At 41.7% G+C, this 17,472-nt stretch overlaps 1 protein-coding gene across 6 annotated transcripts; it reads right to left on the reverse strand.

The window, feature by feature from the left end:
- Positions 1–6,903: 6,903 nt before the first annotated feature.
- LOC147482889 (Iron-sulfur cluster biosynthesis family protein) lies at positions 6,904–17,017 on the reverse strand. Of its 6 annotated transcripts, none has more exons than XR_015206998.1 (14): positions 16,574–17,017; positions 15,656–15,763; positions 15,450–15,556; positions 15,135–15,218; positions 14,222–14,294; positions 14,059–14,124; positions 13,220–13,309; positions 12,448–12,516; positions 10,212–10,354; positions 10,041–10,127; positions 9,888–9,948; positions 9,636–9,779; positions 8,688–8,950; positions 6,904–7,168 (listed from the first exon to the last, which is right to left on the reverse strand). XR_015206998.1 is itself a non-coding variant. In XM_086581528.1 (13 exons), the coding sequence occupies exons 1-13, from the start codon at positions 16,910–16,912 to the stop codon at positions 8,807–8,809; spliced, it is 1,515 nt and encodes a 504-aa protein (XP_086437654.1). In that variant the 5' UTR covers positions 16,913–17,017; the 3' UTR covers positions 8,415–8,806. The 6 variants fall into 6 exon arrangements, 4 of the variants coding, with proteins under 4 accessions (XP_086437654.1, XP_086437653.1, XP_086437651.1 ...); XR_015206997.1 differs by having other exon boundaries at positions 9,888–9,951; XM_086581528.1 differs by lacking the exon at positions 6,904–7,168 and having other exon boundaries at positions 8,415–8,950; positions 9,888–9,951; positions 12,448–12,513.
- Between the last annotated feature and the right edge of the window lie 455 nt (positions 17,018–17,472).

The following is a 17,472-nucleotide window of genomic DNA, read 5'->3' on the forward strand; positions in this document are numbered from 1 at the left end:
GAGAGGTTTTACGGCGAGCATCATCCTCTAGGAAACGACCCGACAACAAGGGCAACCCTCCGCATCCAAACCAAGAAATGATCGAATTACCAGGCTCACTAGATCTCCTAGTTACATACTAGAAAAGATCAAGCGAAGTTGCATTCTACCGACCGTAGATAAGGCGACCAGAACGAATCGCCCGCACCCTATTACTTGCGCTTTTCATCGCCAATTGCCACGACCGACGTATCTTTGGGGCTCAAACATTATTTGCGGGATCCGGTCAAGCCGGGCACATCAAGCAAGACACCAATATACCGGACGGCGAATTTGGCCACAAACCGATGGCCCGCCAATACGCAGTTGTCCCCCCGGCGAGCGCTCGAGGCCTCAAAGCCGCCTCGGCCGGTGATCGTTCCAGAGAACGCCAACCGGCCAAGATCGCCGCCAACCATCAAGAGGCGCGAAAGTACGCATGTAACCATCCACATGATCACACTACAGATTCGATTCCGCCTCCGAGTTCGCTAAAAAAAGAAGCGTGGGTGCCCCTCCATGAAGTGTACAACTTCTCTTCACAAGCCGCGACCCGCCATGCAGCTCAAGGCGTAGAACGAGAGACATCATTTTTCGCTCGAGGCCGACCTCAACAAGGTCCGCCTCCCGCGATAACGACGCGACTCGTGGTCCACGCCAAAATCGGTGATCGGACCGGCAAGCGAAGTTTTGATCGATCCCCGGTAGCTCTTGTGATATTTTGTTCTACCACACGCATCCAAGAGATGAACTTGCCAAAGTCGGTCTTCATAGACCCCATCGCACCCCTCTTTCGATTCAACGGCTCCGAGCCGATCCAATAGGAGACATCATCCTCCCAGCCTCGGTGATCCCGAAGACAAAGTCGCCTTTCAACACGCGCCAAATGTCCCTAGATACCAAGTCGCCCTACAACGCCATTCTAGGACGACGGTGGATACATCGATGCGCGGGCGCATCGGCCCACGCCGCACCAAGTCATCCGCTTTCCCGGCCCAAGGGAATGATGGAACTTCGAAGCAACCACCGAGGCCCATCATTGTAACCGTATCATCGCAAAAACAAGACCATTTAACCTCCCATCCGCCGAGAACGAGCCTACCAAAGCTATCTGATGGCCAAAGATTTAGTGGTCGAGGTGAGAGCTAAGCCTTGAACAAAACGAGCGGCTGGGCTCCAACAAGAGTTTCCACTCACCACCGATCTCAATTTTACTACCAAAGCAAAGAAGCGCATTAACAAGATAAATCCCGAGGTCGCCCCATTGAAAGCATCACTTAACAAGCAAAGTCTCGCGGATACCACCACCACCTCCCTCCAACCGAAGAATGGCGGGGAACTACCCCAGCTTCTTGTTGTCACAACAACAAAGAAGCATTTCGACTTCGTTGTCGCGACCACGCTGGGCGTTCAGTTCCTCCCTCCGCTACTCGGCTAGCCGAACCAACACCGAAGTCCGCAAAGAGTAATCCTCCGTGAGAACGCCAAAACGCACAAGACCAAGCATCGGCTCGGAAAACAGCGAAGTGAACTCGGGAACGTAAGACGACCCCAAACTCGCTTCTGCGCCGGCTAACCTCGACCCCACGCTTTAAAGCTCATCTTGTAAATTTTCTCGTCCATGAATAAAGATGTGTTCGCTTGGTCGATATCGATGTGCACGGTATAGACCCTAAGTTGCATGCCACCGGTTAAACGTCCAACCCCGGTGCCAAACCACCGACAAATGACCTAGAAGATTGTCTCTACGCTTTCAAAAAGCAAATAACGATGAGGTTGATAAGCTCAAACAAGTAGGGTTCATCCGCAAGGTTGACTACCCAGTGGGTCGCAAACATAGTGGCCGCTCCAAAGAAGAATGGTAATACCACCGCCCAGGCCGACTTCACCAACGCCAACCAAGAAACTCCAAATGACAAACTTCCCCGCCTTAATCGACCAACTTGTTGACCGGACCGCGGACACGAAATGTTATCATTCATGGACGCCGATAGTGGGTACAATCGATACCACTAGTCAAGAAGATCGAGAAGACATCGCTCATCAATCGAAAGCAAGGAATTTATTGTTACAACGTTCTCCCGCTTCGACTAAAGAACGCAGGAGCCGACCTATCAGCGGCTAGTAACTAACATGTTCCAGGACATGTTAGGGGACACCATGGAGGTCTACATCGACGATATGGTTGTCAAAAGCAAGAAAGCAGGCGACCACCTTACTCACCTCGAGCAAGCGTTCTCCAGACTACGACGAACCGGAATGAAGCTGAACCCAGAGAAGTGTCTTTTCGGAGCATCCTCCGGAAAATTTCTGGATATCGTCTCGCAACGAGGTATCGGCAAATCCAGATCGATTCGGGCGTTCTTAGACATGCCCGACCAGCAAAACAAAGAAACAGATACGGTTTGTCGCATGGTCGCGGCACTCAACCGGTTCATATCAAGAGCATCCGATAAGTGCCGACCGCTCCTACAGATACTAAAGAAAGGCGAAAGCAATTCTCATGGAACGATCAATGCCACCAAGCATTCGCCACCCTTAAGGAGTACCTCATTAACACCTCCCGGCCCTAGCCAAACCAACAGACGGAGAAACTCTCGGGGCTCTATCCGGCGGTATCCGATTTCGCCATCGGGGTCCTATTCAAGGACGAAGCAATCAGAAAAAGCCGATCTACTTCACAAGCAAGACACTCACTCCAAAAGAAAGAACTACTCTTACATAGAAAGAGCGGTCCTTGCTTTGTTATACTCGGCAAGGAAATTCGATCGATTTCCGTGCTCATCCAATCAAAGTACTTAGCGACCTCCCTTTGAAGAGGATTCTCCACAAAAAAACAAGACTACTAGGATGGCAATATGGGTCGAAGAGTCGGCGAAGCACCACATGGACTTCGGCCCGCCGCGATATCGCGAAGGGGTCGTCGCTTCTTGACTTCCTAGCAGATTTCCCAAATGCGACTAATTGGGAGGTCAAAACAGAGGTCGCGACCCAAGAAAGCGAGCATGCAAAACAAATTGGTCTCTACGCCGATGGTTCCAAAGAACCCCGAGGCGTTGGTATGGAATCGCTTTAGTCTCCCCGAGGGAGCTATGGTAGAGAAGGCGCCAGATAGACTTCGCAACGCCCAACAACGGCAGAGTAGTACCTAAGCACTAATAATGGGAATGCTACGATCCGATCCAAAATGGAGTAAAGGAGATCCAAATCTTTAGTGACTTCCTGCGAATCGGGTCGCTCGCCAAAGTTGCAAAAGAGTACACTACCGTAATGTAACCTCTCCAAATACCTTCAAGTTGTTAACGATTTGCTTCCGCCATTTAGCGAGCGACGATACACCATTTTTGCGTGGACGAAACCGCCACGCAGATAGCTTGGCATACTTAGCCACTCGGACACCGAATCGCGGCTCCCCTAGACAACCGATTATCGGCGTAGTCGATCGACCGGCTTTACCGCGGACCAAGTCTTAACAATTAGCGACTGCTCCCACTCTCTCAAGATCGACGAGTCAAACCTCGATGCGACCTATTATACAAGATCCAAGACGCACACTCCCGTGATGAGCGCCAAAGCCAAGAAGGTTCCACACCAAGCACGTAGCTATTGTTTGGTGAACGGCAGATTATTCCGCAACTACGGGGGACCTCATCCGAGATGTATCGGTCGAGCAAGGCCGGCTAATTTTTGCTGAAATTCACGGCGAGAGTCACGGCAACCATGCCGGAGGTCGATCATTAGCCCACAAAGCGATCTCCCAAAGGGTACTTCGGCCTCAGATGCGATTGATGCTAAAGCGTATGTCATCAAGTGTGTCAAATGCCAAACATTTGGTCACAACATCATACAACCCTTTCGCGAATTGATTAACATCGCGAGCCCTCGCCGCTCCACATGTGGGGCATGGACATTATGGGACCATTCGTCCCTCAGAAGAGCACCGGCTTCCGCTTCGTCCTTGTTGCCACAGATTACTTCACTAAGTGGGTTGAAGCAATTCCATTAGCACACGTCAAAGAATCACACGTCAGAAATTTCATTTGGACTCATATCATCACCCGGTTTGGCTTACCACATACACTGGTGATGGACAATGGCTCCCAGTTCAAGGGAAAAATAGTCAAAGAGTTTCTGGCCAAATGGAAGATCGTTCATGCATTCTCTACACTACAGTACGCTCAAAGCAATGGACAAGCAGAGGCCAGCAACAAAGCCATTCTGGAGAATTTGAAGAAGAAAATTGAAAAGAACAAGAGCCGCTGGCCAAATCACCGGAGAACATACTATGGGCTCATCGCGACTACAAACTTCGCCAAACCGGGCGAAGTCACCATTTTCCCCGTATATGGCATTAAATCCATCCCCACCGAAATGACAATCACGACAACCCGATCCGAACTTGTCGAATCAGGGCCTTAATGACTCGGGTTCTAGCTCGAGATCGATCGACCTCCTCGAGGAACGCGCCGACCTAGCGACCATCGGTGGTGGCAAAATTTCTACCAACAGTCCTCAAGAGATCTTACAACAAACGAAGTACATCCACGGTCTTTTTCAACCGGGGATCTCGCTTTGAAGAAAACTCAAGATGACGCTTAAGCTAGCACCAACGTGGAAGGCCCTTACATATGGAACGCGCCGGGTAACGCCACATATTGATTAAAACCCAAGAAGGAAAGTTGTCGCCCACGACCATGGAACACATACTTGCTAAAGCAATTTTACCAATAGTTGTATTACGATTGTAATTCCCGCTCCTGTGCACTACAAAGTTCATAAGAAAGAAACTCAAGATTATTATCATAAATGGCGGATCTACTCACATCTCCAAACCATACCTCTCACACGAAAGCTCCATACCAAACACGCCTCATGCGAAAGCAGACGCCTTCTCGAGCTTACAGCTTATCGCTTCTCGAAGTCTCGCCACCGAGGACCTATACTTCTAGGATCAACTCAGTTAATGCCCTCGGGGCTAAACACGCCTCGAAGCGTAACGCCCTCGTGGGCTAAACACGCCTCATGCGAAAGCAGACGCCTCGAGGAGCTTACAGCTTATCGCCTCTCCGAAGTCTCGCCATTGAGGACCTATACTTCTAGGATCAACTCGGCGAACGCTCTTCGGAGCTTACAGGCTCATAGCCTCTTTGATCCTCACTAGACGAGGACCGATACTCCTGGGTTAACCAAAGAAGAACGCCCCTCGAAAAAAACATAACCCACGAACTTCGCGGGGGCACGGCCCCTTTCGTCCAAAAAAGATCAAACATTTACATGTCGCGTTCCCGCATTATTATCATACCAAATTTTAACATATAACGAGAATACATCTCGTAAGCAAAATCCATAGACGTAATCAAAGCCATGAACAATCGGACCAAAAAGTATATACCATTAATCAAGTACTCACCAAAAGGAACACACATTTCGATCCAGGGAAATCAGTTTTAAAGCACCGACCTGCTGGTCTACCCGTAAAATCCGTGTCGGCTACCAAATTACAAAACCAAAAGTTAACGAATCGCCACTTTCGTGGAAACCAGCCCAAATTCAAAAGAAGCGAACCGCCGCAAGCCCAAAAACGCAGCTCTAGTGTTTAACCCTCGTAGGGGCAAAGAAGACACACGCTCAGATCAAACACAAAACAAATTCTCACCGGAAGATGTAATCGGCATCACGGAGCAAAGAACCACATGTTTATCCTCGGGAGCGGCGGTTGAGGGAACATGCCCGGCGTACCGCAGCCTTAGCACCAAACAAGGGAAACGGGTTCAAAAATAGCAGAGAACTAACCTGAAGATTGATGCGCTAATGAAGTTCTCTCTACCGCATCAAGTGAAGTCTCAAAAGCAAGTAAAAATTTTTGAACAACCGCCCCTCCAGTTTCCAAGGCATTATGATTACATCCTAGCCCTAGCCGCCCACGACTTCCAAACAACTGTCTTGTCTTTTCACATCCCGAAAAAACGGTGCGCCACATTTTCTTCTCTGCGAATCGCCAGATCCTCGCGTCTTTTGCCGCACACGTCACACGATCGCACCAACTAGCTCACGCGGTTAACACTAGTCGTTTCTACACCGATCGTGGGCGATTCCCACCTATCACATAGTACGCCAGCGTGCCGTTTCTCTCGCCAGGTCGTTATCACAACCTACCGAGAGGGCCGTAGGGGAGTGATATTCTCTATCCAAAGACGCTTAACATGGTGGAACTAATACACCGACCTATGGTCTCGTGTCGCATCCATGAACCAACATCGCGCCACGACATCGCAACATCATGCGAACTACGCCGCCGCGGGACCACCCACTCCATCCATAAGCAATCATGACCGGGGTGTACTTGCACTCATCCCCGATTTGTCCATCGGGTCACGCCGCACATTACTTTGCCCGCATCGCCACTTCTCATCATCACGCCGGACCTATGTAGATATTTCTCACGTGCTCCCATGATCCACACCCCACATTGGTGACATCCTTTACACGTGGAGGGTTAGGATACACTTTCAATCTCTATAAATACCTCTCCTATGAACTACGCCAGACCTGATTCTACTCTGACCCCAAGAACCCGTTAAGATCGTAAAATAGCTTTAAGCTCTCAAAGCCGAACTCGGTCTCACCCATCCATCCATACCAGTCCCCCAGAGACTCTTTGTAAGGGAATATCACACCACACCTTTACAACCTTCATGTAATTGCTTGAAATACTATGATTATTCCCCATTGTGGACTGTGGGCCAACTGATGTTTCATGTTCATCACGTTTCTAATTCAAGTTTTCAAGGAACACATTACACATGGAAAGTTTTACAAGGAACACTAGCGCAGTAGTACAGACATGAAGACAAATGACTAATCACGTCCAGGTACTCGGCAACAAGTAACAAAGTCAGTTTTTTTCTCACTTGTTTACTTTTACTTTACAGATTCAAGTTCAACACAGTGAGAATCAGAACAGACGGAAAAATAGATGAGGTTCAACGAGAAAGTAGGCCTAATGTCATCTTCTTTTGTCTCATCACTTTTCATTACGTTACTTAACCAAACACATCTACAACTACTTTCACTGAAAAAATGAAACTCCATCACGACAACCTGCATCTGATATCCATTTTGGGGACTTCTTTTCTTTCCCACATGCCACCTGTAATCCAAGACATAGTATGCATGAAAACAACGACAATTTGGAATAATAACAAAGCCTTCCAAGAGTAAGGGTGGAATTCGAGCTAAACAAGCCGAGCTTTACCATGCTCAAGCTCGGCTCGCTAATTACACGAGCTTTAAATTGAGCTCGAGCTCGGCTCATATAGTTAAACGAGTGAGCTTGAGCCGAGCTTAAACGAGCCGAGCCCAAGCCGAGCTCCGAGCCCAAGGTTATTTTACACTATAAATATGCTATTTGAACTAAACGAGCCGAGCTTCATCAAGCTCATTTGTCACACGAGCTTTTATTTGAGCTTGAGCTCGGCTCATATAGTAAACGAGCGAGCTCGAGCCGAGATTAAACGAGCCAAGCCCAAGCCGAGCTCCAAACCCTCGGCTCAAATTCCACCCTTATCCAAGAGACACCAATCTCAGACTCAATCAACAATAACGTGCACCTTCAATATGTACATATATTTCACAGAGCTTCATTGCGTCTTTAAGCCATATAGCATAAAATTAGCCATAGCATCTCCCGTTTTTCCCACAGCAATTAACTTCCAAAACGCAAAGCGTCACACATGTTGAACTCTTATCTTATTTTCCCTAAACTGAAGAAGTGAATAGCTTCCAAGAGAATTAGACATGTTTAACATCGATCACTACTACCTTAGGCGACGCAGGTAAAAACCTATAATAGTAGGCTGCGGCTGAATTCCTTGACAATTTTATCCTAAACAAAATCAATTATCAAGACAATATTCTATAATTCCACAAGTTCTGTAGCTTAAGCCCTTGAGAGTTAATTGAGTAGCTCTTTCCGCAGCATGATTATATTGGTCTTTCAAATATAGTTCGGAGTTAAATTCTATCTAAATTACGACCCTGAACAAAATCTGTTCTATAGGCTTGTACCTCTATCTACTTGAGTAATATCGATAAAAAAAATAAAAAAATATACATTACGTTTATATAATTGCTAGCTGAAAAGAACCTAGGCAATGGAGTTCCCAGAACAGACTTGGGAGCACATTGATGATTTATCTTAAAGCTTTCCTATATATTCGCTATTCGTGACTAGCAAGCTACATAAAAATGACAAAAGAGTCAACAATGTCAATCATAACAATAACAGTACAATTTTTTTTTAACGATTTTCTTGCGACTCTAATTTGGTTATGCCTCTATAGGAGCACACTAGAGATACAAAAGATGTAGTAATATGATGAAGTACACTTAGCTCAGGCCTGTAAAAAATTTACATGGTGATCATTATGGCTGATTGGGTTCACAATGAAAATTCCTGTGTTACCCTTTTCTCAATAATCAAATCATGACCACAAATCCTCATTTTGGATCCGGTTTTCCTTTAATTTGTGCAAGGAAATAACATTACTCAGATTACAGCTGGGTATTCTCACCTCCTAGTCCCTATTCCTGTAGCAGGTTGTATTGCAATTTGGTAAAATCTATAATACACTAACAGAAATCAGTATAATTGTTATAATACAGTATACCTTTTGAGAGGAAATCACACTTTAACTCTCTGATATGCTTCTATATCTCCATTTGAATGCACTTGTTAATTTTATCTCATCAGACAAATGTCAGTTGCTTAAGAGATTGTGGCTTATTCTCAATCCGATTTCTCTAGCTCCCGAAACCTCTGATCCCACTCGCGAGCATCATAGTCTTGATCGTACAAGTCTTTTTCCGTACTGTACACAATTCGGTCTTGCCCAATGACTGTCTTTTGGGCCATGTCTCGAGCACTTAGAAGCTGAATCCATTTAAAAAGTATAAGCTAATTAGGGCCACAAAAATGTATGCATATGGAATAACATCAGGTGCAATGAACATATGAAACAATTATGGTTGTTGCCGATAGGCTTCTTTTCTTTCTTCCTAAACTGTTATCATTATGACACTCAAATACAGGACGGAAATGAGTTTGATCTGACTAGATCTATATCATTTAAACAGGTATGGATCCAACTCTGACCCTAGAGTCCTAGACTACAACCATCATTAACTACTTTCATTTGGGGTCAGGATTCGATTGAATCACATAACAAATAATACTTACTGTTTGTTTGCACAAAAAAATATAAAACAAATGGAAATTAATCAAATTATAATTTTTGAAGGGCTGCAAGAAAAGGAATTAAGAGAGAGCTAAGATGAGTGATATTATAGTTACAATTCGATATCTTTACAAAAGGTATTTTTAGAATATAACAGAAAACCTCCGAGATAATTAGTTCATTGGAATCTAATTTTCTCTTTACCCCTTTTTCTATCCTATTCACTTGAGGAATCGTAACCTGTTAAGATTAGATTCTGATTGGGTTGAATCTCAGGTCAAACCTGACCTTTTCCATCCCTCCACCATAACTAAGGGACCAGACCTTGGGGATTTGAAAAGGGAAATAAAGAGTGCAACGTTTTTTTTTTCAGATAAATACCTTCTTTCTCAAAGACAGATCTGGTGATTCAAGTAATTGAGCTCGCTGTTGTCTTGCCTTGTTCCTCTTTTCAATTTCAGCATTTGACTTCTGAAGAAGGAACCATCGGACTAGAGGAAAAGCGAAGAAGGAGCCAGCATAAATCTGCATTCACTTTCTATATTTAGATTTGTAAAAGGAAAAGGCTAAACCAAACACAAAATGAAATATATTTTTTTAGATTTCTACATGTTCAGATATATCCAATTTCACCTGTAGCAGAGGAAATATGTCGGCAACAAATGAAATAAATCCACTTGGCGCAATTGCAGTACTACTTCAGATGGAAGATAATGAAGATGTGTTAGAGCCTAGATGTAGCATAAAGTTGAGCCAGTAAGAAAAGTTAACGCAGCAGAACCATACTTTAACATGGTCCCAAGAATAATAACCCCAAAGAGATTGAGCCCTCCCAAACCAATAACCATCGCTTTCTCTGTGTTCTTTGTTTTACTGTCAAATTGCAAAAACGGTTTAGAAGAGCTAACGAGCTACACTACATTATTTAAACACTGATCATTCTGGGACATGCAAAACCTGAATTGCCATTTGTTCTCCTTGAAAATTTTATCAACTCCTCCAACGAAATCAGTCCATCTTTTCCCAACATATTCTTTCCTTCGACTCCTCTGAGATGAAGCTGTTCTCTGTAGCGAAGGAAAACGATACAGAATATTTCCCTGTCATACAGCATATGTAATTTGTAAGAATGTGGTTCGTCATGTGCAGTGTAATCCAGATTAAAACAATTCCATGATCACACTTTTTTGTCGTTAACTAAAAGATACATCAATGAGAGCTAGCATAGCATTAGGAGTAAGAGAGGGGGTGTCCAGGCATCGACATGGAAAGTAAGAGCATCTTTAATGGAGACACCAATTCCTGTCCAAACACCAAATTCTTGAAAATTTGGTTAAAAACCATCTTTAGTGGAGACACCAATTCATTTCAACATCAAACCAATTCATTTGGTGTTTGGTTTGATGCTTAACCAAATGTCCCAGGCGGTTTTTAAAAAACCCGTGCAGCTTTTCGAACACTGCGTGTGCTTTGGGCTCCTCTGTGGGCTTATGTGCGCGGTTTTAAGAAAGCTGTGTGGGCTTAAAGTTCAGGCCCACATGGTTTTTCACGTGGCTTACTAAAAGCAGAGTGGGCTTGGGCCTTCCAGTTTGGGATTAATGGCACGGTTTTCCAAAAACAGCATGGGATTGGACGCGCAGTTTATCCAAAGCAGTGTGGTTTGGTGTTGAATCTTTGATGCTTGGACTGAAGATGTTTGGTGTTTGAGTGATTTGGTATTTGGTTTGATAAAAAAATTAGGTGTTTTTTAGCTTGCACCATTAAAGATGCTCTAAGGCATCCAAACTAGATAGGGACCTATATCTCACTTATCAATTGCCATCTCACCACTCATGATGAAATGTCCCCTTAAGAAGGCACTAGAGGAAGATTTCTATCTAAAAGTGGATTGGCAATCAAATACATTATCATGAAACAGATCCCTCTAAACAAGTCCATGTTCTCCCTCAATTAGTTTGAGGGTATAACAGAAATCTTGCTGGAGATATGGTTCAAACAACCATTAAGGTCTGACATCATAATTTGGTAAATGTAAGACGTGGTTAGTGAATGTGATATTTCACTATACTGCCCAAAAAAATATGTGGTTGGTTGAACGTGACAAGTTTCACCTGACATATTTCTTGGACGAGTATATCAATCGTTAAAGAAAAAAAAAAGAGCAATTATAGAAAGAAATCCAGATAAAAATACTAGAAGCTTACAACAAAGAAAGAAATATTAAACATGTTAACAAAATGCAACAAATCTGGGACTGTTCATCAAAATATGTGGAGATCAAATGTGTGTGTCAAAGTGTTTATGGTTAGTAATCTAGGATGACTGCGATGATAGTAATGGTAAAATTAATTTTTGGGTTTTGAAAGCAAGTTTAGGATTCTAAGATTCTTTTTGCAATATTGTAGTTGGAGGTGGTGGTAGTTGAAATGAAGATGGTGGTAGTTGAAACGAAGATGGAGTAAAGATGGTGATGGTGGTGGAGATGGTGGTGTTGGTAATGAATGTGGTGATGGTGGTGAAGACTGAGAAGACTAAGAGCTGATGGGGGAAGAAGCATGTGCTTCCCACATGCCTGCTGGTTTGATTTGGATAACTTACTTCCAACTAAAAATATTTCTAACCGTGTAATAAGCAGATTTTTTTTTGAAAAATATGAAAATGTTGCACTTGTGAGTCCCTCACTCTATTCCTTGGTTAGGAATGGTAGGAAGTTAGCTGCTCAGTTTTATGAGAAGTCAGACCTTACTCTACTCCTTCCTCACATCTGGAATAAAGTTGCCAGGGCTATTTTATGTCCACGGCATCTTAACGGATTCCTTGATTGAGGAAAGGAAATCAAAAGCACGTATATCGGATTGACGTGAAAAAAGTTTGTATACCATTTCAAAACTATGTGAGATACGCTGTTCTTTTTTATAATATACCACGTAACTAAGAGAACACACATTATTTCCTTCAAGCGGGGAACCTTATAAAATTGTACTACAGCTTGTTCCTGATCATAGCATGACTAACATTATCATAAAGAATAAAGTTCTACTAAGAAGAGAAAGAATAAATGACAGTGCTAATTCAATGTATGAGATATAAACTAAGACAAAGCACCCTGTTCATGGAAAAACATGGACGGCTAGAGTTGTATGTTCAGTACCACATGTCATATTATCCAGAAGTACTAAAAATCTAAACACACCTCTTCATCTACTTCTGGTTGCCCATCAAACCGTAACAGCACGGGTAAAATATATGATTCATCGTCCTGCTGTAACATCAGATGTAAAAGTTGAAGAAAAACAAAAAAATGACGAAATTATTTGCAGTATAATCATAAGAAAAAACATTTTCAAAAGAGTTCAAAGGGATATTTCCGAGGGCGCCTAAGGGCCTTGGCCCAGCCCAACATTACTTCCCCATGTTGCTTGCCGTGGTCGCCCCCGATCTGAGATTCCTTTTAGGATAAGCCCTATCATTTTCCTATATAATATATAGATGTGTAAGAGAAGGCTGAAACAAATTAAGGGCGTATATTCTCTTCTCTCTTCTTCAGATTTCCTCCTCCTCTTACTCAATAGATAAAATATAATTTAACTAGAGTCTTCAGTATGCCACATCAAAGCCTTGCTTTGGATGTTGACTTCTCAGCATAATGAAAGGAGGGTATATTCCTTGCAAGGACTTAAGGTAGATGTCTGGTGTAACCTAGTTTCTCTTTCTTCTTTTTCTTTTCCATTTCTAGCTTGTACCTGCAAGTCTCTCTCCACACTTTTTTAACCAATAAGACACAGATTAATTTTGAAAAAAAGAAAAAAAGAAGACTTTCAGATGTGTGTGTGTGAGATGAGGGATGAGTGATATACATGATTAACAAATGCTTTAAGAAAAAAAGAAACATTACGACCTTACGAACTGAAAATTTGATTATATATATGTTACTGCAGTACGAAACATTGATCAAGATCACATACCATAGTTTCATCTTTTGACGGTACATCAAGATAGGGAGCAAGCTCTTCTGCAGAGACAACACCCCCATTCGAAGCTATGTATTCACCAATCTGCAAAGAAGTTAAAAAAACAATAGTTATTAATACTTGACTACTGTACAGTTTAGTGTATGGACTATTATAGAATTCTGCCACGAGCACTTAAGTCTCAATAATATACTATAGTTTTGAGTATGGGGCAGCCAAAGTCAAGGGAGGTGGACCACCCAAAAATATTAAAAATCATTTACTAGGTCTACAACTTTGGGCCTATGGGTTGTGACTTATACCAAAATATGACCATTAACGCCCACAGACTATACTCAGCTTTAACTAATCCGAAAAATTATTGGACAGAGACTTAACATTGTCTGGGTGTGGAAGAATCATTCTAGATCCGGTGTTTCTCTAATTGCAGTTATTTCCTTTTGGATTTTAGTTTTGTGTTAAAGAGTTTAAATTTTAACCAATAGAAAATTTTGGGCTTAAATTTCAATCAAACAGAACCCTTGTAGTATTTGCTTCATCATTGATTCATTGAGTTTTAATGGAGATTCAATATTTTTCTTTTTCTTTTTTGTTTTCTGTGGATTGTTCTTGTTAGTTATCTTCAATGTGTTTGTCTATGTTTCTGTATTAAGTTCTGTGATTCATTGAGACTGTTATACTACTAGAGTCCACGTACCAAAATCCGTTATCTCAGTTAATACTCGGAATCTTAAAGCTGTGTGCTTATTAAATGGTGGAAATAAAGACACTAAGTTTTAGATAGTACACAGAAGAGGCTACAATAAGCAATAACACGGAGTAGAGCTATTTACCAATTTCCACCTCTCTTCTTCTATTCCTTGGTTTGGATCCCCATCACCAAATACAAATGAGAAAACCTACAAACAGCATAGGCATTACTAATTGAAAAAAAGGATTTACAACTTTGGAAACATAGACCTGAAGGTAAACGGACAAGTGAACTTTGTCACGTACTGATTCAATAAAATTCATCCCATTGTCATCACTTTTTGTCTGCCGCCTTTTATAATAGTAGGGATCCCAAAACCTAAACAGTGTACACATTCGTAAGGCAAAACAATATGAAAAGTAAAAATCCTTCCATGTCCAGTGATGTTGCGCATTTGAGAGGAGATGCCAGTTTTCAAAGTTAGACAAGATTATTCACTCCCAGAGTTGGGTTCCAAGTCTAACTTCTTTTTTACATTTCAATCGTCTCTAACAAGCTAATGGTGGTCAGTATACCAACAATTAAAATTCATTGCTGAATGGTCCACGTGAGTGCAGTTTTTCACCAATAGGTAAAAAGAAGGTGGTACTTTTTTGGTAACCAATAAATTAAGGGTACTGGAAAAAAGAAGAAGAAAATAAAGAAGATAAGGATATGGTTTTTCAGCCAGTTCCATTTCTTGTTGAATAGACAAAAGAGAAAAAGACCAAAGGACTGGTGATGTCTGATACTTAGTTACTGATAATAAGATCCAAAAATAAAAATGACCAGACATGACTCAGCATCTCATTAAATAATCCCATTTTTTTATGGCATGCCACAAATGGTGATAGAGTCTAGGAAATGAATCACATACTAAAGAGCAAGGCAATGACTACAGATTCAAGACAGGACCAACCAGATCTTATATATTTATTAAATTGCTTTCCACTCTGCAATGATGTGTGTGTGGGGCGGGGGTATTACGTACAAAGATCATTGATTGAGCCATTGAGGTGCTTGTAGGGTGGATTTTTTGAGGATGTCCTTTTCATTTTGGTTTTCCCTTATTTCTTGCACTTTAAGTTTTCCTCGGCCTATTTGTTCTAATGAAAATCGTAACTTAACTGGGTTTTTTTTTAACAAAGAAATAAATAAGTATCTAAACAAAGTTGTTACCAAAACAAATCAGTTGGACGGAAGAAGAAAGTAAACCCAGAATCATATGATCTGCCTCCACGCCTTCCACGATTGTCTTCGTCACTGTTACAAGGGAGAAAAAGCCAAGTAAGGTCATATAATTACTGTCAAAATTGGATCTAGTATAGGTCATGTACTGTAACAAAACGTCGTGAAAATAGAAGTGTCAAATCTACTATTCTTTCTATGATACGTTAGGTAGTAAATATTAATTTGTCAGAAGAATATATAATTATCATGCACAATAAGAAAAGTAGATAGAGTGCTGAAGAAACAACATCGAAAAAGAAGTACCTTCTACTACTACTTGAAAGAAGAGCAATAATTGTGGTGTAAACAATAACGATTGAAGCAATAAGTGCTGTTCCAAAAGAGACTCTTATTACATACTCAGCTGCAGACTGTAAAACATAGTATTAGCATCTATACATCTCCTTACATAAATGTGATGAAGTTTTGGATGGAATAGAAATTTCATAGCAAATCAACAAGTATAATACCTTAGACTTCTCTAGCAAAGGCTCAATCTTCATCCTAAAAGATTTCGCTGCAAGCCTAGAGCGATAATCCTTCGGAAACACATATAGAACATCGCCTTCATCTGAAACCTGTAAATACCATCTTAAAAAAGATTGCAGTCACGAAATCAAGAGAGAGTACATAATTGCTAAAAAAAACAAAAATTGGAAAAAAACATATTGTGCATTATAAAAAATATCAAGTTGTAAACATATGAAGCGCAAAAGATTTAGGTACCGCAAGATAGCTATAATCCGTGAGCGTGAGCGAACTCTTGAGGTGGGTTTGGAAAGGGGGGTGAAATGACGTTTGGTCACTGTCTGTCTGTATACCCCCCTCTCTCACAACTTTTTTTGCTCTTTCCTCTCTTCCGCCACTCATTTCACTGCTCTCCTCTTCCTTATTTTCTCATCTACCCCACTCTCTCTCTCTCTCTTTCACCCAAAACTAGAAATCACCCCACGCAATAATCTCTACAGAACTAGAAATTGGCACAAGGAAGAAGCTGATTGCCCCACTGCAATGCAGTATACTAGTAGTATAATGACAGGAAAGAGTGTTGTTACCATATGTAAAACAAGTGATAACTATTCTTTTCTTTGTTTACTTTGTCCTTATTGCGATTTTTTTTTTTTGAAGGACGAAAACAAGATCAAAATCAGTGAAAAGTGGCTTCTTAATCATTCAAATCCTTCCAGAAAATCAATCTTAGGGAGTTCAAAATTATTACTCACACAATCCAATGTGAAATTGTAATATGAAAGATGCAAAGAGGAGAAAATGCCCCAGGGAGGAAGTTTTAAACATGTAGATATATGACAGAATGAGTAGCGTTAAACAAGCTGTATATTTCACTGAATCATTATAAGTTTAGTGCAATGAAAGGTTACATTGTCTACCTCTAGAAAGCCAGCAGTATCAGAAGCAAGAGCCTGTAAAGCTTTTTGAGACTGGTCTAATTTTAAACCAGCTTTACTAGAAACATCACCAATAGTAACTCTCCCACCAAAAGAATCAACAGCATCCATCGCACGTGTCCTAACATCCGTAGGTAAACTATCTGTTTCAACTCGGCTACCTGGTTTTATTGCTGTTCCAATATCTACACCTGCTGCTCTTATACTAGGTACTGAAACTCGTTTTAGCCGGTTTCGTAAGTGGATTGGAGATGAGGGTTTTTTTAAAGTGTGGTAAAATTTTGGGGTTATAGAGAAACAGGTGGCCATTGAAGCCATCATGACTGGAGGGGTAGTTTAGGTATTCGACATTTGACGCTCTTCTTCTGTTCTGTTTGTTTTTCGTATGTGGCTTGCATTCAAGATTTGTCGTTCAGGATTGCAGTGATGACTCAAATAGCGAAATGAGTTTGACATTTTGACAGTTTGACATTTTCAATTGCACCGATATATATCGGAAGTTTACAACGGTCTGGGCCTTGGACCCAATGAGTTTACAATAAATTGGGCTAGAAACCTTTATTCACATATTTTTTGAATTTGCCTAAGCTCACGTACTGATTGTCTGAGTGTAGTGAATTTGAATTTTGTCAAATTAAGCTCAAGTTTGTGTTCGATGTTTGACATCTCAAGTTACCAGAGCCTCAAGCGCTAAAAATGTAAGAATCCAAAAAATGTAAAAAATGAGATATTGGATCCTGATTTTCCAATTGCTATCATATCAGGCCCCTGGTTTTGTCGTGCTAAAGACTAGAGAACATACGTTTAAGAAGGCATTTTATTTTCACATCATTAACACAAAATAGTCTGTTTTTTGGTGACGTATGTAATGTTTATGCAAG

The sequence above is a fragment of the Coptis chinensis genome, chromosome 8, assembly GCF_015680905.1.
Source record: "Coptis chinensis isolate HL-2020 chromosome 8, ASM1568090v1, whole genome shotgun sequence".
NCBI classification, from domain to species: domain Eukaryota; kingdom Viridiplantae; phylum Streptophyta; class Magnoliopsida; order Ranunculales; family Ranunculaceae; genus Coptis; species Coptis chinensis.